The sequence below is a fragment of the Gopherus flavomarginatus genome, chromosome 1, assembly GCF_025201925.1.
Source record: "Gopherus flavomarginatus isolate rGopFla2 chromosome 1, rGopFla2.mat.asm, whole genome shotgun sequence".
NCBI classification, from domain to species: domain Eukaryota; kingdom Metazoa; phylum Chordata; order Testudines; family Testudinidae; genus Gopherus; species Gopherus flavomarginatus.
Genome location: NC_066617.1, coordinates 209,252,325 through 209,278,868, shown reverse-complemented (window position 1 = coordinate 209,278,868; position 26,544 = coordinate 209,252,325). Strand labels below are relative to the sequence as shown.

General features: G+C 43.3%; 1 protein-coding gene across 2 annotated transcripts in view; it reads right to left on the bottom strand.

Moving 5' to 3' along the window:
• Window positions 1–26,544, bottom strand: part of ABCG1 (ATP binding cassette subfamily G member 1) — a 98,461-nt gene that overhangs the window by 7,640 nt on the left and 64,277 nt on the right. For both annotated transcript variants that reach the window (XM_050936570.1, XM_050936572.1), the window contains exons 3-12: window positions 19,436–19,553; window positions 17,741–17,873; window positions 15,264–15,314; window positions 12,336–12,481; window positions 11,088–11,211; window positions 3,653–3,767; window positions 2,872–3,020; window positions 2,601–2,702; window positions 957–1,125; window positions 159–259 (exon numbers count right to left, since the gene is read on the bottom strand). In XM_050936570.1, the coding sequence (XP_050792527.1) occupies window positions 159–259; window positions 957–1,125; window positions 2,601–2,702; window positions 2,872–3,020; window positions 3,653–3,767; window positions 11,088–11,211; window positions 12,336–12,481; window positions 15,264–15,314; window positions 17,741–17,873; window positions 19,436–19,553 (1,208 nt within the window). The remainder of the gene's footprint in view (window positions 1–158; window positions 260–956; window positions 1,126–2,600; window positions 2,703–2,871; window positions 3,021–3,652; window positions 3,768–11,087; window positions 11,212–12,335; window positions 12,482–15,263; window positions 15,315–17,740; window positions 17,874–19,435; window positions 19,554–26,544) is intronic.

The window sequence follows — 26,544 nt, the reverse complement described above, 5'->3', positions numbered from 1 at the left end:
GTTTGATTTAAGTCAGGAAGCTCATACGCTAACACACAGGCAGTTTTCCACCACTCTGGTATTCAAATGAGATTAAAACATTGATGAAATTCTGATATCTACTTCATTTGCAAGTGGATACAAGAAAAATGCTCTGTGGTTTATTCAAAAGTATATACCTGAAAAGGGACATCAGCCATGGTTTTAGCTAGATAGTAGGCCTTCAGACTGTACCAGTAGTTCAGATGCTCTCTGAGAAATACACCCATCTCAAGAGGAACTAGATAGAATAAAAATTAATATGCTGGTTACTTACACTGTTAGAGCGTGACATGCTCGTGCATAACAATATCCTACCCATTTGTAATTCTGAGATGATGCAATACTACAGTGTGCCTGGAAATCCAAAACAATTGTCAGACCAGCAACACACTGAATCATGTCTCTTAAGGCACAAGAGGTCAGCCCAGGGAGCAACTTATTGTGCACATATCTGCCAGGATGCTCAGATGACACGGCTCTCCCTTAAAGAGGCTTTATAAACAAAAACTATGTGGTTAGAAGTTGAAAGCCTTCTTCCCTGTCATGGAGGGAATCGAAGATGACAGCCTACAACATAAAACCTTGCAGGCTCTGCAAGTCCCTCACATGATTATGGTGACAGTTCTATAGTTAAAGAGTCACAAGTTAAAAAGCTTGGAGGTGTCATCCTAGTCCCTATCCATATACATTGTATACATACAATACAGGGTCACATCACTGGCATCTTCGGAACATGGCAAATTCCAGACCAGAGCTGGAAATTTTTCTCTATCCTTGAGTAAAATGAGTGCAAAATGTACTCACGTTTATCAAAAATTAAGCCAAAATTTACACATGGTTTAACATGAAATGGGTATACTCCAGCACTGCTTATTTCATTCCAGCTAAAATAACTTATTTACAGAAAATATAACAACAACATGGTCAGTACTCACATGTAAGGACAGTTGGCATGAGAGCAGCAAACATAAGGAATAACATGGAAAAAAAGAGGAAGCCAGAGTTGCTTAAGACTTTCTTAGCTTCATTTCCAATCCCTAAATATAGTAAGCCTATAAGAAGTCCAATTCCAATGTGTGATGTGATCCGCAAATGTGTCAGGACCTAGGAGCAAGGAAAAGTAGTATGTTTTGGATCAGCATGTTTGGATCTAACAGCTACCACACTGTACGTAAAATCAATTAACAGTCTGCAAAAATCTTAAATCTATCCTAAAATGAACTATTTAGAAATGGTCATTTCCCACTAGCTAATTGGGCTCCAGACAGACAAAGCTCCATTAACGGAATTTCTAGATGTACCCTTGCCAATCAGATACAAGGACCAATGGAAAACAGAATTTTGCTCTCCAGGCAAAGGCTGTAACAGAGGATGTCTCAGAATAGTGTCTGACAATCTCAGTGTAGCCACTGGCACACTTCCTCAAGAGAAGCAGACTTTTTCTCTGCCTAAAAAGTAGCTGAAACATAATAGAAAGGGCTTTGAAAGAATCAGACAAGACATTTTGAGTTTATATTGACAAAATCAAATTAATCTGCCACTGATTTGCTCTTGGTATTCTCTCAGTAATTCAGTATCATTACAATAGATATGGCACAAGGTACAGAGGCCAGAAGAAAATCTAGAATAGTCACATCTTTATGATTAGGCAAAAAGAAATTTCCTTAAGAAATAGCTATTAACTGCCCAATTTGAGCATCCCACTGGGAAGAGACGAGGAAACTAGTATACAATGAGAGAGTGGTCTTTTGAAGACATCTGTGGGGTAGCGTCTGTAGATAACTAGCAAAGAAAATTATGAGTTAAGTGGATAATGCGTAGACAGGTAATCTGGAAAATCTGAAACTGGATATATCTTTTTGGATGAATAATAATTCCTTGACATTAAGATCAATTATAGTCTCTTAACTAAACATTTTAATTTACCTTAATTAACTACTGGGAGCTTTGACCAATGGGGCAATGGTCCCATGCTGGCACATGTGGAAATGCAGGCTGCAGCATTTCCAAGAGTAATGAAGCTCCTAACCCAGCGCAGCCGTTTAGAGCCACAAAAGGAACTCTATCTGAGTGACCTGAGAATTCTTCCGAAGATTCCTGCTACTGTGCAGCCTCCATACACCCAAACACATACACAATGCACACTGTGACTTCACCTCACTAACTAGCCAGTTATATCTGAAAAGGATAAATTTATCCCAACCCTCCCCTCATGACACTGTAATTAATAACAGCCTGATTCTCCACTGCCTTGCAGTTTGCAGAATCATTTACACCGGTGCAACTTTGCATTCCCTTTGCACTGGTGTAATGACTGCACAAAGTGTAGAGTAGCAGAGAACCAGGCCCTGGATGGGATTTTTTTCAGATATTTCTCCTATCTGCATACCAGTGAAAAATGTATGATTCCCCACACTCATACTATAATTACTGAGACTCAAAACACAACCTCCGTATTTTAAAGTTCTGTGCCAATCTGCACGCACATAAGGTGGATGCTGAAGTTAAACCCAGGACACCACCTCACAAACACAGGAAAAGTGCCCTTGGCTACAAAAGTATGTTAAAAGCAGCCTTACCGAATCCCTCATGATGGTAAGAAAAGTTCTTTTAAAGAGGATGCAGAACTGGGTGAGGCAGCTGGCTGAGAAGCTGTGACAGCCTTCTGTGGATGAAGAGTCCTGAGGCGAAAGACAATACAACAAACTAAGCTCCTTGCAGAAACTTATTTCTGTTCACTAACAAACCCCAGCTCCATGCAGCAGAACATGCATAGCTCTCCGCTACTTACTTAATATTTCGATTATTTCTCTCAACCTCCCTCCCCTTCAGTGCTTTGCATGGATTTACCTCTTCAGAGGGTCGGTGCCATAAGAAGGGGTTCAGTTCATTCTCGCCACCAGCATCTCTCTTGTAGTCTGTGTCACACATCCCTTCCCGTGCTGCTCTGACCAGCTGACTATTCTGGTCCCCGTATTCACCAGATGCAACCTCCATCACTACGCAGAACATTTAGAGGAGATTTACTCATTCTACACCATGCACTAGTCACAGGCTTGGCTATTGGGGCCTAATCCTGCAACACTGAAGTCAATGAGAGCTTTTGCCACTGATTTCAATGGGAGCAGAAGCAGGCCTTAAATGCTCAATATTTGCATGTAAAAAGCCTACATTTTTCTGCTGCTAATACTTGTTAAATACAACATTTTAAAGGAAATATAATGAATGTATGGCTGCCTTAGTACTCATTATATGGATTGCAGACCTGTTTCTTCTGGTCCCTACTGCTGCTGTGAACCACTTAGCTATGACTATAGAATGATACAGTATTGTTTTCACAAGGGCTATGGTGTTTCATTAGAAAACCATGGAAGTTTATAGGTGCAACATACATTTTGCCTTTCATCTCCTACTACTCCACAGTTTGCATTTCAATCAGAAGAAGTCATGAATTAGTCCCACCACCAGATGGCATTAAAATGATTTACAAAAAACAGGGGACTCATTCCACACGGACACAGTAAAAATATAGAAAAAAAACCCAATAAAAGCCTCACTATTTCTATTTCATTCAGAAGAGCTAATCAAAAGGAAAATAAGCAAACTGGAAAAGTTATTCAATTTTCCTTACCAAAATCTGCTGGATTGTGGTATGTTGGACAGTTTAAACCCAAATCTCTCAGATAAGGGACAAGGTTCAACACTTTCCCACGGTAAATACATTGTCCTTGACTTAAAACATAGAGCTGAAAAATAAAAGATGGAGAAAGTGAGAAAACATAAGAACCTATGAATGTGTCTGTGATGTTGCACTCTATATGATTTTATGAAAATATGCTAATGAGTTTAAATATAATGTAACTGGAATATGCTTCATGCAAAAGGTCTCTTATAAGGTATCATTACAAAGCCTATAATCTACTGAGTGTGGTCATCCTGTTTGTATAAATATACCACTCTTGTATCTGAAACTAGAAATATGAAATATAACTCTGAGGGCCTATTGTAATTATGCAAAGTGTGGGCCATTGATGGTGGTTTGGAATCTTGATGACTCCCATCAACCAGGACAATTGTCTGCAGATGGCTCTGTTTTACCTGTAAGGGCATGGCTACATGGGAGAGTTGCAGCGCTGGTGATGGGGTTACAGCGCTGCAACTCACTCTGTGTATACACTTGCAAAGCACGGCCAGCGCTGCAACTCCCTGGTTGCAGCGCTGGCTGTACACCTGGTCTGCTTGAGGTGTAGCGATTCCAGTGCTGGTGATGCAGCGCTGCTCATCAAGTGTGGCCACCAAAAAGCGCTTTTATTGGCCTCCAGGGTATTAGGAGATATCCCAGCATATCTTCTCAGCCACTCTGCTCATCGTTTCACACTCCACTGCCCTGGGCCCAGGTGACCCGCCCTTTAAATGCCCAGGGAATTTTAAAAATCCCCTTCCTGTTTGCTCAGCCAGGTGTGGAGTGCAATCAATCAATCAGTGACCATGCCTCCACGCCCCAAACGAGCCCCAGCATGGAACACTTCCGAGCTGCAGGACCTCATCAGTGTTTGGGGTGAGGAAGCTGTGCAGTCACAGCTGCGCTCCAGCCATAGAAATTATGATACCTATGGGCAGATATCAAAGTCCTTGCTGCGAAGGGGCCATGAACGGGACGCATTGCAGTGCAGGGTAAAAGTAAAGGAGTTGCGCAGTGCCTATTGCAAAGCCCGTGAGGGAAACCGCCGCTCAGGAGCTGCCCCCACGACCTGCCGTTTTTACAAGGAGCTGGATGCCATACTTGGGTGTGACCCCACTGCCAATCCGAGGAGCACGATGGACAGTTCAGAGCAGGGAGAAGTAGGGGAGGGTGTAGAGGAAGCCGAGAGTGAGGCTACTGGGGTGGAGGGAGACACCCCGGAGTCCCAGGAGGCATGCAGCCAGGAGCTCTTCTCAAGCCAGGAGGAGGCTAGCCAGTCGCAGCAGCTGGAACTTGTTGGTGAAGAAGAAGCAGAGGAGCGGTTCCCGGTAAGCAGATTTTATTTTTAGGATGGAAATGTTTTGAGAGAGGAGGGTGGGGGTTATGGCTGCCTGCATGCATGCCTAAATGTGGAATAGCCCATTGATTTGGTCTATCACATCTCTGTAATCGGCCTCGGTAATCTCTTCAAAAGTTGCAGCCAGAGCGTGGGCAATGTGCTTGTGCAAGTTTATAGGGAGAGCCACCGTGGTCCTTGTCCCGGTCAGGCTAAATCATCCGTGCCACTGTGCTGCGAGGGGTGGGGGGACCATTGCTGCACACAGGCAAGCTGCATAGGGACCAGGGCGGAATCCACATTGCTGTAGAAGACCCTCCCTCTCTTCCCAGGTAACACGCAGCAGTGATATATCTGGCAGTAGAAAATCCTGCTGAAAATGTAGGGATAGTGTTCAGTGCAGGTCCCCAAGTAGCTGCTCTCTGCTTTCCCCAATGCACAGAAACCCCAGTGAGCCCTGAGGCAGTTCCCCTTCCCAGAGGAGTAACTGCTGTGGCAATTAGGGGGGGGGGTGTTCAGTGCAGGTCCCCAAGTAGCTGCTCTCTGCTTTCCCCAATGCACAGAAACCCCAGTGAGCCCTCAGGCAGTTCCCCTTCCCAAGTGAAGTCACGGCAGAAACACTCACCCCATTACTCTCCATGCCTTTGCTGCCGTGGCCTCTCTGTGCTATGTTTGGTATGTGTAAATAATGCTACAAATAGTCTACAAACTCCTTCACTGTGATAATAAACAATGTAGCCTCTGTATTAAATGTTTCTATTTCTGTTATTTTAAGTGTCCTTGAATCCTCCAGCCCTATCACCGCCTGCGTGAAGACTACAGAACTTGACGAAAAATCCTAGGAAATCAAAAGAAGATTTGATCAAAGCAGTTATGAATCAGTACGCCAGAGACAGTAAGAGGCTGCAAGACTGGAGAGAGAAAATGCATGAGTGGAGGCAAACACAAAGCAGGAGAAAGGAATTGGCTACCAAGAAAAGCACAAAGCAGCTGATAAGCCTCCTGGCTCGCCAAACGGACTGTATGCAGTCTCTCGTAGCCATGCAGGCAGATCAGTACCGTGGTAACCCCCACCCCTCCCAAAGCTCTCTCCCTTGTTCCCGTGTTTGCACAAAACATCTTTCTCCAGCAGCCTGGTTCTTACCACCACCAGCTGCCCCCAACACCTGTACGTTCACCTACCAGCCTTGAGAACTACAACCCTTACCCTATGCACTTAACCCCCATCACGATGCAGCATATTAATCCTGAAGTGCAGCAGGCATTGAACAGCAATCCAAGCAGGACATATTCAAACCTCTGAATGTACAGTCCACCACTCTACCCTCCTGCCCTTTTATGTACTGTATTTTGAATAAATGATTTCTTGGCTTTTAAAACATTTTTTATTATTGCAGAAAGTGAGAAATACTGTACCGCAAGGGAAAAATGGGCACAGCAAAGGCACCAAACATTACTGTTGGCTTTCAGCCTCAAATTGCTCCCTTAAGGCATCCCTAATCCTTGAAGCCCTTTGCTGGGCCTCTCTAGTAGCCCTGCTCTCTGGCTGTGCAAATTCAGCCTCTAGGCGTCGAACCTCAGAGGTCCATTCCTCACTGAATGTTTCACCCTTCCTTTCACAAATATTATGGAGGGTACAGCACGCGGATATAACAGTGGAGATGCTGCTTTCCCCCAAATCTAGCTTCCCATAGAGACACCTCCAGCGACCCTTTAAATGGCCAAAAGCACACTCCACAGTCATTCTGCACCGGCTCAGCCTGTAGTTGAACTGGTCCTTGCTCCTGTCAAGCTTCCCTGTATATGGTTTCATGAGCCATGGCATTAAGGGGTAAGCGGGGTCTCCAAGGATCACAATGGGCATTTCAACATCCCCTACTGTGATCTTGTGGTCTCGGAAAAAAGTCCCGGCCAGCAGCTTCCTGAACAGGGCACTGTTCTGAAAGATGTGTGCATCATGCACCTTTCCAGGCCATCCTGAGTAAATGTCAGTGAAACGCCCACGGTGATCCACAAGCGCTTGGAGAACCACAGAGAAATACCCCTTGCGATTAATGTACTCAGATGCCAGGTGGGGTGGTGACAGAATAGGAATATGCGTCCCATCTATTGCCCCTCCACAGTTAGGGAAACCCATTTGTGCAAAGCCATCCACAATGTCCTGCACGTTCCCCAGAGTCATGGTTCTTCTTAGCAGAGTGCGATTAATGGCCGTGCAAACTTGCATCAACACTATTCCAACGGTCGACTTTCCCACTCCAAACTGGTTCGCGACCGATCGGTAGCTGTCTGAAGTTGCCAGCTTCCAGATTGCAATAGCCACCCGCTTCTCCACTGGCAGGGCAGCTCTCAATCTCGTGTCCCTGCGCCGCAGGGTAGGGGCGAGCTCAGCACACAGTCCCATGAAAGTGGCTTTTTTCATCCGAAAGTTCTGCAGCCACTGCTCGTCATCCCAGGCTTACAGGACGATGTGATCCCACCACTCAGTGCTCATTTCCTGAGCCCAAAGGCGGCGTTCCACAGTGCTGAGCACGTCCGTTACTGCCACAAGCAATTTAGTGTCTTGCGCATCAGGCGAATCAATATCATCGTCTGACTCCTCACTGTCACTTTGGAGCTGAAGGAATAGCTCCACTGCCAAAAGTGATGTGCTGGCAACATTCATCAGCAAGGTCCTCAGCAGGTTGGGCTCCATTTGTAACAGAAATCGCGCTGCAGACTCACAATGGCGCCAAACTGCCTGGAATGTGTAGCAAAGCACCACGGGCTGTTGGAACAGGAGGCGGAAAGACCCGCACCCTTCCGTCCCCTTCCCACAACCCACAGTGCCAAAATGAGACAAGGTGCTCTGTGGGATAGCTGCCCACAATGCACCACTCCCAACAGTGCTGCAAATGCTGCAAATGTGGCCACACTGCAGCGCTGGTAGCTGTCAATGTGGCCACACTGCAGTACTGGCCTACACAGCTGTATGAACACAGCTGTAATTCCCAGCGCTGCACAAATGTAAGTGTAGCCATACCCTAAGTCTTCCTGTATACGTGTGTGCTGGCAAGTGGGTAATGAAGTCTTACAGTGACATGTGATCATGTCACCTGAACTGGAATCCATCATTAACCTGGTGCTTTTCCACTGAGAAGGAAGGGGTGGGAACCCAGAGAGGGACAAAGGATTCCTGCCTTATGCGTGGAACAGAACAAAGGGGAGAAGCCATCATGAGGAATCCCCTAGCTACCACCTGAGCTGGAACAAGGGCTGTACCAGGGGAAAGGATTGTGCCCGGACTAGGAAGGTGTCCAGTCTGTGAAAGAGACTTATTGAAACATCTCTCAGGGTGAGATTTTATCAGTACTCAGTTGTATTACTGTATTAGGCTTAGATTTGCATGTTTTACTTTATTTCACTTGGTAATTCACTTTGTTCTGTCTGTTACTACTTGGAACCACTTAGATCCTACTTTCTGTATTTATTAAAATCACTTTTTACTTATTAATTAACCCAGAGTATGTATTAATACCTGGGGGAGCAAACAACTGTGCATCTCTATCAGTGTTATACAGGGCAAATAATTTATGAATTTACTCTGTATATAAGCTTTATACAAGGTAAAACTGATTTATTTGGGGTTTAGACCCCATTGGGAGTTGGGCATCTGAGTGTTAAAGACAGGAACACTTCTGTTAGCTGCTTTCAGGTAAGTCTGCAGCTTTGGGGTACGCGGTTCAGACCTGGGTCTGTTGGAGCAGACGGGAGTGTCTGGCTCAACAAGACAGGGTGCTGGAGTCCTAAGCTGCCAGGGCAGGAAAGCAGGGCCAGAAATAGTCTTGGCATATTAGTTGGCAGTTCCCAAGGGGGGTTCTGTGATCCAGCTCGTCACAATGTCTACCTGCTTTCTCATAGCAACTGGACTAGTCAGTTAGTAGCTGTTTGATTTGGAAGAAAATAGCAAGAGATTGAAAAGATTTGTCAACAGTGAATGTGGAACTACAATTAATGGAAAACCTGCAGAATATTAGAGATGTTCAAGATGTGAACGCTGTAAAACAACCCCTTCAGAGCTTGTAGTGTACTAATTTAGAAACATCATAATTCATCCCTCAGACACAGGTTGGAAGGCAGGCTGGAAATCAGGGATGCCCAGAGGATTTAGGGGGCCTGGGGTCTTCGGGAGCGAGGGCCCCCTGCCACCGAATTGCTGCCGAAGACCCAGCACTTTGGCGGCGGGTCCCGGGGCAGAAGGACCCCCCGCTGCGGGTCTTCGGGGCACTTCGGTGGCGGGTCCCTGAGCGGAAGGACTCCTCACTGCCAAATTGCCGCCGAAGACCCAGAGTGGAAGAAGCTCCAGGAGCCCAGGCCCCCACAAGAGTTTTCCAGAGCCCCCGGAGCAAGTGAAGGACCTCGCTCCAGGGGCCCCGAAAAACTCTCATGGAGGCCCCTGCAGGGCCTGGGGCAAATTGCCCCACTTGCACCCCCCTCTGGGCAGCCCTGCTGGAAATGGCATGACTGTGTCATCTTATTTCCATAAATTTTTCATGTTTTTGGTATGAAGATGGGGCTGGCGAATTCAGAGGGCAATGGGGGAACAGGAAGAGAAGAAGGAAGAGCAGTAAGAAATGCTTGATGAATCTTGCTTTTAGCCTCTCTATTGACTTCATTTAAACTCATTGAAAGAGTGGCAATCTTCAAGAGCTTGTTCACCTACTGTAGAGTGGGTTTTCTCTAAGCTCTCACAACTCTCACTTAAATGGCATAAGAAGATTAAAGTAAATTTAAATCTAATCTAAACAGGAACAGACCATATCCTGCCATCAGTGTGAACAAAGATTTCTGACAGCCTTCATTTTTCTGTTTTATTCTTTCACATGAATACAAAAAAGCAATCTGTTCTCAGTTATTCATGGTCAAACCAGAGTAATTCCATCAAAAATGAATGGAATTTTCTGAATTTACACCAGAGTAGCCAGGATGAGAATTTGGCCCAGAAACATTATAGACCTTAAAAGTAACACACTCATACTAATACTTACTTACTATAACTCACACAAAACATTGGCAGGAAAGGACCCGAAATTCAGAAGTGTGATAATCACGACTTCTAAAATTTACCAGCCAGATTCTTTAATATAATATAATATAATATAATATAATATAATATAATATAATAAAATATAATATAATTGTCACGGAGTCACCGGGCGATGCTCTGGAACTGCTCCCCACCAAGCCAGTCAGGACTTTGGGGAGCCTCCTCTCCCTTGGAGCAGACTTGTTCAGGGCAAGAAGCTCACACGTCTTCACCTCCTGGGTCTCTCCTTGGAGCATTCAGCATCCTCTGCCCCTCCATGCGCTTCCCACAGCGAGCCTGCCCCAGCGGGGTCCTGGGGAAGCCTCCGGGTCCTGCCCCCCACTTTGCAGTCAGACGTGACTCTTAGCCAGCCAGTAACACAGAGGTTTATTCGATGACAGGAACAGGGTCTAAAACAGAGCTTGTAGATACAGCGAACCGGACCCCTCGGCCGGGTCCATTCTGGGGGGCAGTGAGCCAGACCCCCAGGTCTGCCCTCCACCCTTGACCTCAGCCAGCTCCAGACTAACAACCCCTCCCAGCCCCTCCTCTCTGCTCAGCCCCTTTCCTGGGCCAGGAGGTCACCTGATCCCTTTGTCTCCAACACTTTCAGCTGGCACCTGCAGAGGAGGGGCCCAGGCCATCAGTTGCTAGGAGACAGAGGGTCAGGCATTTAGGTGCACTGGCCCTTTGCTCTGCCAGATACTTAAGAACTGCCATGGGGACACTGAGGCACCAACACAGTACTCAGAGAAAACATTAAGAACTTTCCCAGTTCGTCACAATAATATAATATAATATAATATAATATGAAAACAGGAATATGAAGGGAAAAGGGGAAAATCATATTTTGTTCAAACCTACAACTCTACGGATACTGATTTGGGACATGAGCCATGATTTTGCATTATCTCCAGCCTGCACCAATTATAGATACAACATATTTGAAGAAATATGTAAAGAGAAGGATTTCTAAAAGGTACCTGATCAAATAACTCAAACAGTTTGGCACTTGGTTGATGAATAGTGCAGATGATGGACCTGCCACCCTGGGCTAATGCTTTCATGAGAGAGACAACCTGAAAGCAAGATGCACTGTCCAAGCCACTGGAAAAAAAGGCACAAAGGTGTTTATTAGATATGTGGGTCCATATGCAACTGTTCAAAATAATACATGTGCTATGATGTTTCCATCTCTCATCACTATCTTTTTACAAAATGCATCTTTATCATCTAACATTACACCACACAGTACCTCTGGGTTCTTATTTCTTTCTTCCTCTGGCCTTTTCCTTTATCAGGCATGCATCATACTTCATTAAAATGGGAGTTCTTCACCGGGTTACCTTATGCAATTTTCAAATTCTAGGATTGTAGGTTCTGATTAATGTGTGGGTTCTAACAAACTAAGGGCCAAATTCTACTCTCAGATACACACCCTGGCCCAACTAACTTCAGGGCTGTCATGAGTGTCTTCCTGAGACAGAATTTGATCCTAAATGTATTAAATTAAAAATGCAATTATCAAAAATGTTTAAGCTAATCGGCCATCTTCACTTGAAGGGAAACTACACATTATAATCTGAAGAATGTTTTCTCTCTCTCTTCTGGGGATCCCTCTAGGATTTCTCTCAATTGCCCTCTTCCATATTGTTTCCCTAACAACAACCTTTAATAGCCCCATGTCATGTCAGGTTACAACAGTAACCCAGTGCACTAAACTGGTGACCCTACTGAAACTATTTCTTGGGGCTTGCATTGCTCTATGGTTTTACACAGGTGTAACTCAGTTGCTTTCTATAATATTATCCCAGAGTAACCTGGAGTAACACAGTGGCAAATCAGGCCCTTTAAAATCAGTATTCAAAAATTACAGGTTTTACAGAGGCTGATACAAATATTTTAAATAAAACATACCAGAAGCATTTCCTAGCAATGAAAGGTGAGTGTAGCAAACATGAAGCTACATAACTTGATGCAGCATATAATCTAGTATCTACATTTCAAAGGAAAGTCTTGATTTTCTTCTGTTTCAGCTATTCTAAGATGCTAACAAGGGCTAGTATGTTCTGTGATAGTTCTCTAACACATGTAGTGGGGAGGGAGGAATCACAAAAGTATGTAGGCATCTAAGTCCCATTTAAATCAATGGGAGTTAGGTGCCTAAATACCTCTATGAATCCCACCCACAGTAGCAGTAGTCTACTTCCTAACATTTGGCCTTGATTTACCTGGTAGGTTCATCAAAAAACATAACTGGCGGGTTGTTCACCAGCTCCAAAGCAATTGCAAGACGCTTCCTCTGGCCCCCAGAAAGACTTCCAGTTCTTGTATTGGCACATGTCAGCAAACCCAGCGCTGTCAAGATCTCCTTTACCTGGGGACAGGATGAAAGCAACAACATGGGTCATTTAGATTGTTACCACACAAAAAACCCACAACATCTCTTACCATTATCAGTGGTTTTTCTATAAAGGATGAAAACAAACCAGTTGAACCTATGTTACCATTTATCACTTCTCAGTATAATGGCAGAACAGTTAGATTTTCATGTCCACTAGATTAGTAGGGCTCCAGAAAACATCATTTCTCATTATGACCCAAACTTTGGTCACCTTTCTCACATGACTAGTCCCATTAACTTCAGTGAGATTTCGTCCTTGTCTAAAGTGAACAGGAATTGGTTTTCTAATTGTAATATTTTTTTAATTTGCAATCAGGACTTGGGTTTGTCCTCAGAGCCTGATGTCATAAGAGCTTTATGATTTATGAACAGATAACATACAGCAAAACAAACATGACTTTTTGTAGATTTATTAGATTTTTATTTACAAGGGAATCATTCAATTAATAGTAGAACTCAGTAGTTTCTAGAGTGTATTAACTTATTTTCATCTAATAGCTCTGTTCCTCAAGGCCTACATTTTTAAAAGTGACCACTGATTTTGGGTGCCTCCATTTTTCTTGGGGACCAGTTTGGAACACTTAAAGCTTGATCTTCACAGGCAGTATGAGGAGGGTCTCATATGGGTCCACAGGACTTTACACAGATCATGGACTGATGTAGGCCACAATCTGTCCCAGTGTCTTGGGAGGCAAGAGAAGAAAAGTACTGGCTACCACAATTTTTTTCTTTCAGCAACTGTGGGCCTGATCCTGTAGCCTTGACTTGTGTGAGTATCTCATTGATTTCAATGGGACTACTATATAAACAAGGCCTATACTTTTCAAATTATACTTCATAATCCCCAAAAGGAGGACAGTTACTAGGCACTGACATTGACACCACACTGGAGTGTAGGAAGGGAAGTTTGCTGCTTTGCTCATGCTAAAATTGGGTTGGCTGGAGATAACATACTTTGTAGAAATATAACATGGTGACAAGTCATAAGGGCCTGATTCTGAAAGGTGCTGAGTCCCTGCAACTGCCACTGTGTTGATTCCCATTGACTTCAGTGAGAGCTGCAGGTGCTCATCTTTCTGGAATAGGTTCCATGAAAACAATGAAACACTTAAAAAATTAATACAAAATTCTATAGAAAAATAATATTGTTGAAGATAAATCCTTAGATTATGGGTTCTCAACAAGTTATCAAAGGGTGGGTGGTCTCAACTTGATTCTGTTTTTACATAGTGTTACAGTGTGGAAAAGGTTGAGAACCACTGTTCTAGATCCCAGAATCAAAGAGAGGAGATAGGAGGAAAGGTCACATCTATCATTTCCCACTTCTCCCAGTCACTATTTTAAGTAAGCAACAATATTCAGGCTAAATCAAATTCTTAAAAAAAAAAAACTGATGATACAAGAATGGGGAAGTATTTCGGTCCTCATCTGAAAGCTGGGATAACTGAGTCACAGACTTGCTCAAAGTAATACAGCAAGTCAGTAACAGAGCCAGGAATAGAACCCAGTTCTCTTGACATGTAATCACTGCTTTAACTACAGGAATACATTGTTATGTAAGTCCCATTAGCCCCAGCATTGCCAACAATCACACTAAAGGCTTCCTATATTAAGACACACAAAGACGCGTCTTTTGCTTGTTAGTGTTATTTTATGCTGGACAAAAACATAGCTTTAAGCATGCAAAAATAACCCCATCTAACAAAAAAATCTTATTTTAGCAAAAAACCTTGACCTAATGTTTTGCTATTCATGAATCTCTCAACAACCTGAACTGTCTCTGCTTTCACCAGTGCTGTGATTTCTTTATTTTTAGCTTCAGTTGTCATCCTCCTCTCCCCAATCACTTTCTGCATTAAAACATCTACACAGCAATGAATAGGTCTTTTATCACGTGCATGGGAATGCTTCTGTAACCCCACTCACACAGTGATGAGCACCTGAGCTGCAAGTCTGCCTAGGAACACTGGCATGCAGGCTCACATTTTCAAAGGCCCTGGCTTGCCAGACAAAAAGGGTGCATTTTCCAATTCTATTACTTCAACTGAGTTAGCTTAACAAGAAGTCCTATTAAGATGCAGGCTAACATGTCGCAAGCCATATCGGCTGGCTGTATTTTAAGCTTCGTCTCCCCACTAGCCCACGCAGTGGCAAGTTAACACAGTTTGAGATGTGTTAGCCTGCACCTTCATGGAGCTTTTTAATTGTGTTAACTCAACTGAACTAACATGATTGAAAAACACACCCTTTCTGCCTGGCAAGATGTACCCAAAGACTCATGCCCTTATGTGCGCAGTACCTGACTTACGCTTGCAAATTTCTGCAGCACTTGTAAGAGCTATTGACTATGTTTGTGCATTCCTAGGTGCGCACACACAGCAACGGAACTGTACTCATAGCCAGGCACTGGGGATTAGTATGGGCGTGTGCAAGAGTGTGTGTGCCCTGAGGCATGCAGGCCCAAACATTTGAGCCACAAAGTGCAACTAAAAAGGCACCACAAAAACTGCAATATATTTGAATAAATCTTTCATGTTTATCTAATAAAATTTCCTGTCATTTGCAGGGTTTTACTATCCCTCCTACACAATAACAGCTGTCAACTTTGTTATGTTATAATTTACTCCATTCTTGCATATTAATTGCAATTCAATTTTAGATACAAACTCAAGCTATATAAATTTCACTCTGACATCTTCACTATGTAGCATTTATACCCAAAGGAATACCTCAGTTTGAAGAGCAATATACATACCATCTCCTTTCTGCCTTCATCCTTCTCTTGAAGTTTCAGATGAGCAGACACCTATTATATAAACACACAATATGTTGCAAGTTAAATTGGAATTGGTCAACGACATGACATCTTTGGAATATCCACTGTAAGTTTAAGGGCAGGTCTGCACTTAACATGCTGCATTGGCGCAGATACACCAACGCAGCTGTGCTGCTGCAGCACTGACAGAAGAGCTACTCCTATTGGTGTAGTTAATCCACCTCCGTGAGAGGCAGCACCTACGTCGACAGGAGAAGCTCTCCCGCTGACAATAGCGCTGTCTGCACCAGGGATTAGGTTGTGGACAATTTGTTCTAAAATGAAGCAGAAATTAGAAAACAGAAGCTTAAGAAGAGCAGTATTAGCTATGAAGTTCTAATCATGAGTAGAGTATAGGCATATGCATACTTTCTTAAGGGACCACTCAACGCACCGACAAAAATAAGTGCTTAACAGAGATGCTTTACCGTATCAGAAGGGATAGTCCAGCGGACAAGGAAGCGGAGTGGGATGCAGGAAGTTCAATTCCTAGCTCTGCCACACCCTTCCTGTGCGATGCTGGATAAGTCACAGTCTCTCTGCTTTAGCTCCCAATCTGCAAAGTGATGGTAGCAATACTTCCCTACCTCACAGAAGTGTTATAAAGATAAATTCATTAGTGTTTGGTAAGTGCTCAGATACTACAGTGATGTAGAAAATAAGTAGAGAGATAAATAATCCTGTATCAGACGCCATCTGCTGTCCTAAGAGGTAACTACAAAATTCTGCTTTACCTTTATAAGAAGCAATTAGATGTTAAGTAATTAATTTTTTGTCAGCACTTTGAGTGGTTAATTTACACACAGTATATCATCTGGGCTCAACTTATCAAAAGAGGCTCTCTTTTTGCAGCTGTAATTTAGTCAGCCACTTTGAAAAACATTACCCTATTGCACCTTATAGACTAACAGACGTTTTGGAGCATGAGCTTTCGTGGGTGAACACTCACTTCCTCAGATGCATGTAGTGGAAATTTCCAGGGGCAGGTATATATATGCTAGCAAGCAAGCTAGAGATAACGAGGTCAGTTCAATCAGGGAGGATAAGGCCCTGTTCTAGCAGTTGAGGTGTGTAAATTTGACACCGTCAGCTCAGGATTGAACAAAGACTGTGAATGGCTTGCCAGCTACAGAACCAGTTTCTCCTCTCTTGGTTTACACACCTCAACTGCTAGAACAGGGCGTCATCCTCCCTGATTGAACTGACCTCGTTATCTCTAGCTTGCTTGCTAGCATATATATACCTGCCCCTGGAAATTTCCACTACATGCATCTGAGGAAGTGGGTATTCACCCACGAAAGCTCATGCTCCAAAACGTCTGTTAGTCTATAAGGTGCCACAGGATTCTTTGCTGCTTTTACAGATCCAGACTAACACGGCTACCCCTCTGATACTAATTACTCTATTGGTCTTTGACTTCAACTAAATGAACCAGGAAAGCTTTCTGACAGAGACGATCCCTTCCAGAAATCAGTATTAGAAAAATTACAACTCTGGAAAGTTAACAGATAAGGCATAGACCAGACTAGGTGATTATAACAGTCCCTTGTGGCCACAGAGAATTGGTGAAAGCCCCTTTCTCCTTACCAAATGATAATAGCCATGAACTACTGACTTTATATATTGAAGATTCAGCAGGTACAACAAAACTATTGGGCTGATTTTCTCATCAAACTGAACAGCAGAAGGTTCCAGACTTAACACTCCAGCTGGCTCTCAGTATATGGGCACTATGTCAAGAGTGAAGAGGAAGAGATTTTTATCTACTTTAAGGCCTGGGCTTCTTCACAGCGAGTCTAGGTAAAGACAGAAAGAAAGAGGCTATATCTGAGGGCTCCTGGACCCAAGACAAGGACAGAAGAGTAGTGACAGCCAGGAGTCCTGGCATACAGTAGCATCATGCCAGCATGGAATCACCTGGTTAGGGCATGGAAAGCTGAAAAGGAGATTTAACAGGTCACCTGTCAGTGTTCCCAGGAAAGAGATTCACACAGGGCTATCACAGACTCACTCAGTCTGGCAACACTGGCCATGACGAGCATTTCAGACTCCAGCAGTTGGCAGCTACTGGAATACAGAATAAGTGACAGGATACTGGTAGGCACTGGGAGGACTCATGAGTGAGAAGGTGTAGTTGCCATTCTCTGGTACCAGCCTATTGTTGCTGTTATTATCCAGACACTAGCCTTTCATGGTATTTTATTTCCCTGAGGGGGAAATGAACGCAGGCTCACAAATTTTCTTCTGAACCCTAACTGTGATCTTAAAACAGCAGCAAAGCCAGGAAGACTCAAGTGAAGTCCAGCCTAACACCTAGAACCACACCCAGGAATAAAAATATGTTCTCATGCATGGAGCGTGCCTCTCTCTCTCTAGTCCCACACCCCAAACCAATCAGAACCAGAAAGAAAGTTCACCATCATAGCTTCTTGGACAGTAAGATGAGGGAGCAGCATGTCATCTTGCATGATGTAACAGGACACTTTGCGAAAAGAGCGCAGGTCACGAGGCTGCCCGTTAATGAAGATCGCTCCTTTCATCCCAGTCTCTCTGAAATGAAACAAACACGTGAGTTAGCATGAGAGAGTTACCTTTATAATCTTTACTACACATCTCAGAGAGTGGGCCCACTGGGCAATTTTAGCCACTTTTTTGGTGATTTCTTAGGGCCAAAACAGACAGTAGAGAGAGTGCACATGTCAAGTGTTTGTGTTTATTGTTTCAGAAGAAATGTCACAGCTTGGCAAAAAATTTAATTCAAACTTGTGCAAAAAGTGTGCTGCCCATCTGGATGCTTGAAGAAATGTGGAATCATTTCTTAAAAGGCTGTTTGTGAGGTGTCTCTGTCCCTCCTTTTTGTGATCTGGTGGCAGCAGCTGCAGAAAGCTTATGGGGGGAGGGGAGGGAAAACCACCCAGTTGTTTCACATATTGCAGTTTAATCAAGAATTATTGTTACATCCTGAAAATTTTGATGGAAACATATTCTTAAGTGCCGATAAAACCTAATTTAAAATACTCCATAGATAAAATCTTAGGCCAAATTCATCAGATGGCTGGTGAGCAGCAATTTCTTATTTCTAGAATTTTAATAACTATTTATTTAAATGCAAAACTAATATATAACTCAGAAATGTCTGCTGTATAGCACATAGGAACATGACAATTGGGATAGTAAAATTCAGTATTTGTGAAGCACCTATTTTCTACAAATATTGGACGAGAGTCTGCAGAGAAGCGGAGTAGCCTCCATCCAAACTAGAGAGCAAAGAACCACTACACTCCCCCAAGAGGGTGGAGCTGAATCCGCCACACCCTCAGAAGTCTAGACGTGGAACAGGAAGTATAAAAGGAGATCCCTGGAGCTCAGTTGTGGCTGGACCATAGGAGGAAGCAGACATCTTTTTTAGGGAGCTGAGAGCTCTACAGGATCCCAGACTTGCCCCCAAGCAGAGCTGCCCCCTGCGGTCAGAGGAGACAGATGAGTAACTCGAGTAGCTGCCAGGACTGCCACCAGACGAATGCCCTGAGAAGCTGTGGGGACAGCTGGCTGCCAAGTACCCCAAGGAAACAGAGGGCCTTTGGACTATGGAGCCCTACACCCAGACTGTGGTAGGAAGTAGTCTCAGGAAAGCAGACTTTAGTCCGGTTACACTGCTGGAGAATAATTCACTGTGTTTCGGTGGGATCCCCACTAACCTAGTGGAAGAAGGGGGGTCCTGTGAGGGGGCCCTGGGCTGGGATCCAGTGGAGTAAGATGGGCACAGGTCCTCCTACCCCCTGCTTCCAACCCCACCCCTGGGATGGCAGCCTACTTCCCCTTGGCTGGAAGGCCCTGTGCCAGGCTCTGACTTTCTTAGCCACACCCAAAAAGCTGTGAGGGCCCCAGACTGTGCTTGCTGTCTGCTCCAGCCTGAAGGCTGTAGCTAAAGATGGTTTGTGCTCTGCCCCGCTCAGACGGTCAGAATGTCCCCCCAGACTATTGGTTACTGTGTGCCTGGAGTGAGGCAGAGTGGCCTCCCTCCCCACTCGAGAATGAGGGACCACTACAGAGTCCTTTTGCTTTCTCAATGGAGGTCAGACTAAATTATCAGCGTGGTCCTTTATACTGACCTGTACCCTGCCAGGATATTCATGAGTGTTGATTTCCCAGCCCCAGAAGGACCCATAATTGCAACAAGTTCTCCACTGCTGAACTTCCCTGAAATTCCTTTCAAAAGGGTCTTGTAACCTGAAGGAAGAAAGAAAATATTACTAAACGGTGACACTTCACAGTTATATACTGTACATAAAATATACTTCACCTATGCAGAGATGACAAGGATGGCTGTTAGTGAGTGAAATGCAGGAAGCTGGGAGGAAGCTGGCAGTTATATCAGCACACCACAGCCACTGCTACAACCTACAGACTGCACTGGAGGTTGCAGCCTTTTTCTACTACATGAGTAGTGGTGATGAGGCTACACTGATCCATTTAAAAATGGCTCTATTCTTGATTCACTCCAAGAACATAAGAACGGTCCTACTGGATCAGACCAAAGGTCCATCTAGCCCAGCATCCAGTCTTCCGACAGTGGCCAATGCCAGGTGCCCCAGAGGGAATGGACAGAACAGGCAATTATCAAGTGAACCATTTCCTGTCACCCATTCCCACCTTCTGGCAAACAGAGGCTAGGGACACCATCCCTGCCCATCTTGGCTAATAGCCATTAACGGACCTATCCTCTGTGGATTTATCTATTTCTTTTTTGAACCCTGTTATAGTCTTGGCCTTCACAACATCCTCTGACAAAGAGTTCCACAGACTGACTGTGCGAACAAATACTTCCTTTTGTTTGTTTTAAACCTGCTGCATATTAATTTCATTTGGTGACCCCTAGTTCTTATGTTATGAGAAGAACTAAATAGTACCTCCTTCTTTACTTTCTCCACACCAGTCATGATTTTATAGATCTCTATCATATCCCACCTTAGCTGTCTCTCTTCCATGCTGAAAACTCCCACTCTTATTAATCTCTCCTCATATGGCAGACGTTCCATATCCCTAATCATTTTTGTTGCCCTTTTCTGAACCTTTTCCAATTCCGGTACATCTTTTTTGAGATGGAGTGACTACATCGGCATTCAGGATTCAAGATGTGAGCGTACCATGGATTTATATAGAGGCAATATGATATTTTGTGTCTTATTATCTATCCCTTTCTTAATGATTCCCAACATTCTGTTAGCTTTTTTGACTGCTGCTGCACATTGAGTGGATGTTTTCAGAGAACTATCCACAATGACTCCAAGATCTCTTTCTTGAGTGGTAACAGCTAGTTTAAACCCCATCATTTTACATGTATAGGTTGGATTATGTTTTCTAATGTGCATTACTTTGCATTTATCAACATGGAATTTCATCTGCCATATTGTTGCCCAGTCACCCAGTTTTGAGAGATCCTTTTGTAGCTCTTCGCAACCTGCATCAGACTTAGCTATCTTGAGTAGTTTTGTATCATCCGCAAATTTTGCCACCTCACTGTTTACCCCTTTGCCCAGATCATTTATGAATATGCTGAATAGGAATGAGCCCAGTACAGACCCCTGGGGGACACAACTATTTACCTCTCCCTGTTCTGAAAACTGACCATATATTCCTACCCTTTGTTTCCTATCTTTTAACCAGTTACGGATCCATGAGGGGACCTTTCCTCTTATCCCATGACAGCTTACTTTGCTTAAGAGCCTTTGGTGAGGGATCTTATCAAAGGCTTTCTGAAAAATCTAAGTACAGTATATCCACAGGATCCCCCTTGTCCACAATTTTTTTCTAAAGTGACTTAGGAATCCAACTGCCATTTTCCAAAGGCTTTGATCCTGTATATTAGTTGGGTGCTAGCCTCTCCATTACAATCTCTATTACTCAGGAGTTTATACCTCAGCTTTGAAGCAAAAATCCAGACAGTTGCTTCAAGTTTTATGTCAAGTCTCTGCCCAACAAAAAAAATAAAAGTAATATTCTTCATATTTGGATATCTTAAAAGCAAAACATATAAATATTTGTCTTTTCCCCTCAAAGATGACAACAAAAGTAATGTGGCAAAAAGAGACATACTGTGCAGAAGATCCTACTTGATTCTTTCCTCCTAAAGAAAGCCCTGAATCAAAACTCTAAGGGCTTGTCTGTACAGGGAAATTGACCAGAATAGCTATTGCAGAATGTGCCCACATTGGAATCTATTCTGAAATAGCTATAGCACATTAAATTCACATTCTACCTATCCAGCATAACTTCCTCATGTAGACATGCCCTAAATTAGAACAGCCCTCAAATTTAGATCTGCAGATTAAACTCATAGCCGCACCCATATTTGATCGGATGAATGAAGACCTTAGATCCAAATGGTATGATCTGGGTCTGTTTCTAGCTGCTTAATAACAACCTTTGAAAGTATACCCAATCTAACAATATGGTTGTTGTGCACTGAAATTCAGGACCTTCAGTATTTGACTCATTAATGATGCTGATGAAGAGAAAGACATTTTATTTGCTCACACCTGAATTCAGTGTTCTGTATGCATAAAACTGCTTAGATAGCACTCTAACAGATGACATCTAGTTACCCATCATTTATAAAGCTGAAGCCACATTAACACAGAGACTGTTGACTGCAGCGCATCACTGACTAATTGGATTTTCATTCTAATCTGTATCTGTGATCCACTAATGTACCTTCTCTGATTCCTTGGATTTAGAGTTCTTTTTCCTTCAACTGCACCCGGGAGATACACTAGTGAGTGTGACGTGCATTTGTACTTCTCAGGAATGCCTCTCCTTTGTTTCTAAAGAGGTAAAAAATGACCCATTGCTGAAACTTTGTAACCTGAAAATATTGGTCAGGTGACAGGAAACAGCCATGCTTTGTGTTAAATGTTTCTATAATGAAATGAAAACAAAAATGGAGGGGGAAAGAGAAGAACCAAGCATATGACATGTTGGGATTTGGCAATCCACTGAACCTAGGTTAGTTAATATGCAGAAAGAATTTACACATAATGTGTCCCCACTGCTGGAATTATTAGCAAAGATTCTAACTAGGACACTGAAATGCCAGAAAATGAACTTGATCACAAGCACCAAGAAAATAGGCGGTAGATTCTCTCCACATTATTTCTGTCACCTCGTTACCACTTCATGGCCCATCCTTCCGTATCTTGTTTTCCTTTCATCTCCAGATTCCCTCTTCCCTTTCTCAGTCTCCTCTTCTCCTTTATATCTCCTCCTCTGTGTTCTCTCTCCACCCTGCGCCAGTAACACTGAGGGGACCCTTGCCATTGAGGGATCTTTCTAATTCACACTCTAGTCTATGCTCTGAGTGTTCCACGGGCAAGGAGCACATCCCTGGCCAGAATAAGCTCAAATACTTCTGGAGGGAGCAACATGCCTGCTGCCAATACCACAGGCCACTGTCTAAAAGTAATTAACAAAATACACCCATATACTGGCTCTGAAACCATCCCTCCTTTTTTTCTTTTTCACAAGCCAGAGGATATTTGTTTTGAAACGCTGTCCTGATCTGACTAATGGAGGTCATCTGGGAGTTGACAATATGCTATGTGCTTAAGCATGCTCCTAATGGTGCAATATTACAATCTCCAAATGGAGCAAACCTCAAGAACAGTAACAACATTAGTTTAAAGAGCCCTCTGTGCGAGGGTTAGGAGAGGGGAATCCAGAAAGGCAAGGCTGAGATACCAGTGGCTGGCTATCTTGTCCTTGATGTCAGTATCACCACAGATTGTATCACAGAATTCAAGGGAAAGACAAATCACACCTTTTTGAAGGGTGTTTTTAAAATACGTTACAATTATAAATAAATAAATAAATATTAATAGGGATATGGCCCTCTACACTGGTCCTTTATGTCCTATAAGGACGAGTTTGAAGTACTCTTGGCTTTACCTCAGGTCTTCAGTAGACTGACGAAGGACCAGAATGGCAGGCCTTATCAGTCAATTAAAATTACTACACATTACATGTAAATGTGATACCCTTATACTGGGTGAAAACCTGGCCCCACTGAAGTCAATAAAGAGAAGTTTATCATTAACTTCAGTGAATCCAGGATTTCACTCATTATGTAGCACTTTATTCCCACAACTAGCCCAAGTACTAGCTTAGCTTAGAATACTATTGACTGAAAGAAAGGCCACTAATGAAGCTCATTTGATAACACAGAAAATACCATTGTAACTTTTTGGTACACCAACTTCTACTGTTTGACATTGTTTTGATATAGATTTTTACTCTATAGGATAGTTTATTCTCACTGTAAAGATTTCATAATATGCAACACATCATAAGCACCAAGAATAGCGCAGTAAGTATATGCTTCATAACTCTTTTATACTATAGCATAAAGAACTGGGCCAGTTATAAATACTTACGGAGATATAATCCAAAAAAATACTTTCATAGCCTAAAAAATGTTCATAGCCTCATAATATTCATCCAAAATATACATTTATTGACTAAAAATTAAGGCTTTCTTTACTAGTACACCTCTACCTCAATATAATGCTGTCCTCGGGAGCCAAAAAATCTTACCGTGTTATAGGTGAAACTGCGTTATATTGAACGTGCTTTGATCCACTGGAGTGCACAGCCTGCCCCGCCCCCGTCCCCCAGAGTGCTGCTTTACCTCGTTATATCCGAATTCATGTTATATCAGGTCACATTATAGTGAGGTAGTGGTGTAGTTACACTAGTTTAACTAAAACAACAGGTTAAAATATATTTCAACTACTAGTCCACCTAATGAGTAAAAAATAAACTAGGCTTGTTTTAATTGCATTTTCCTTTTAAAATTGTATTTGTAAATCTGTAAGTCAAGTTTCAGTGTGTTTTGTAACTTGAGTTTTTTCACTATAAAAACTCTTCTAAATGGAAATGAGCCATCTCCTGCCAAAAGGAGATGTAATGTGGAACAAGTGGTTGCTCAGGGCTTGTCCACTAAATTGAAGAAAATAGCTAAAATTGTAGAAAAATAAGGAATATCTCGATCTTCAATTAGACAGATTTAGAAATTTAGATCCAGCACTACTGTCTTTGGCAGGATACATTTTAAGCATCTTACATATTGTACTTTGATTAGAGTGAACTAAACTTCCCAAAATCATCTTCATCACACACAGTGCAAGTGTAAGAGAATGATTTAAAAAGTAGAAGGAAAATGAAACTCATAATGAATTTTAGATTAGGATGTCATTAATTGGCATTTCAGACCACAAAGTCCCACCATACCAGCATCTGTGGGGTAAATGACTGTCTGTAGTGTGTGTTTATCTTGTGTTTGTCAGTCTGTTTGTTTGTTTGGTTGTTTGAAGGACCATGTGCTGTGGCTGGCAGTTGGAGGCTGTGAGCTTCAAAGGAAGGTTTGAAAGCTAGAAGCCTCTGGTAATTGGCTGAGCCTTAATCAGTGGGTGGGGCATTCACTCAGGCCAGGGCTTTATAAAGCTACGCACAAGTGACCAGGGCTGCTAACAGGGAGTTTCGCAAGGGAGTTTAGAAGGGGAGTGGGAAGGGCGTGGGTAGGACCAACAAGGGACCTTTAGTTCCCTTAAAACCTATAAACCAAACTACATTCAAAATCTTTCTTAAATCACCCTTTCATTAAGTAGGAGACAATACAGGCAGAAGCCCAGCAGCAGAGTGGGGGCTATCCAGTTTATTGCACTGAGTGTAGTATGTATGATTACCTGCCCTGTGGGCGGGTGGTGTATGTGTGCAGTCGGTGCAAGGAACTCCTGGCCCTCAGACACCATGTACAGAGTTTGGAGGCCAGGGTGGCGGAACTGGAGGAGCTAAGAAAGGCAGAGAGGTATGTTGATGAGGCTTTCTGGGATACTGTAGAATTGTCCCACCTCCGGTCAGACAGCCCCTGTGCTGTTGAGGAGGAAGAAAGGGCCAGGGAAGCAGATCAGTCAATGGGAGCAGAGGGAAACCTTCCCATAGTTGGGACCCTCCTTCCGGATGGTGCTGAGGTTGCCTCTCGCACTGAGGTTACCTCCCCGGGGGAGGGAACTCCAGTTTCTAGGAAAAGGAAGATGTTGGTAATGGGAGATTCGATCATCAGAAATGTAGATAGCTGGGCTTGTGATGACTGGGAGAACCGTATGGTGACTTGCCTGCCTGGTGCGAAGGCTACAGATCTCTCAAGGCATCTAGACAGACTTATGTGTAGTGCTGGGGAAGAGCTGGTGGTTGTGGTACATGTAGGTATCAATGACATATGGAAGGGTAGGAGAGATGTCCTGGAAGCCAAATTTAGGCTGCTAGGGAAGAGACTGAAATCCAGGACATCTATGGTGGAATTCTCAAAATGCTCCCAGTTCCACATGCAGGGCCAGGTAGGCAGGCAGAGCTTCAGAGTCTCAATACGTGGATGAGACGATGGTGTAGGGGTTTACGTTCAGGGCCGTCCTTAGGATTTATGGTGCCCTAGGCGAGATTATTAAACTGGTGCCCCCGTGCCTGTCTTCCTCTTAGCAACACAAACATAAGCCTACAGTACTGGAAAACTTGCCACATGCATGTTATTAAAACCAGTTTAACTTAATTAAGCACACTGTAATGCTGATGGACTAGCACTAAAGAAGGAGCACTATAGAAAAAATTCTGATTTGACACAATGATGCAAATAATATCATTTTTTTAATTTGTCAACATCTTATTGGAAATTTCTATGAAGTAGTATTGAAACAAGGATTAGTTTTTAATTAAAAGCAATCTTTCTGGCATTTTTTGGCTGCAAAATCAGTAATAATGTCATCGTATGACAAAGACAAAGTGATGTCTTGCTCGATTGCAAGAATAGCAAGACCAGTCAAGTGTTCCTGACTCATTGTAGAGCGGAGATAGTTTTTAATGAGCTTTAGTTTTGAAAAACTCTGTTCTCCTGATGCTACTGTTACAGGAATTGTCAGTAGAATACGAGTGGCAATGTACACATTAGGATATATGTCAACAAGTTTGCTAGTATGAATAAACTGTACAATGTCCATCATCGATTTTGCCTGTGGCAACAACTCAATTTTTCGTACAGTTCAAGTCCATTTAAATCAAAATGATCACCGTGCTTCAGGAGGCTCTTTAGGTCAGGGGTCCCCAACGCGGTGCCCGCAGGTGTCCCGGTGCCCGCAGGGGCCTCTCAGTGCACCCACGTACTGGCCGGAGGACG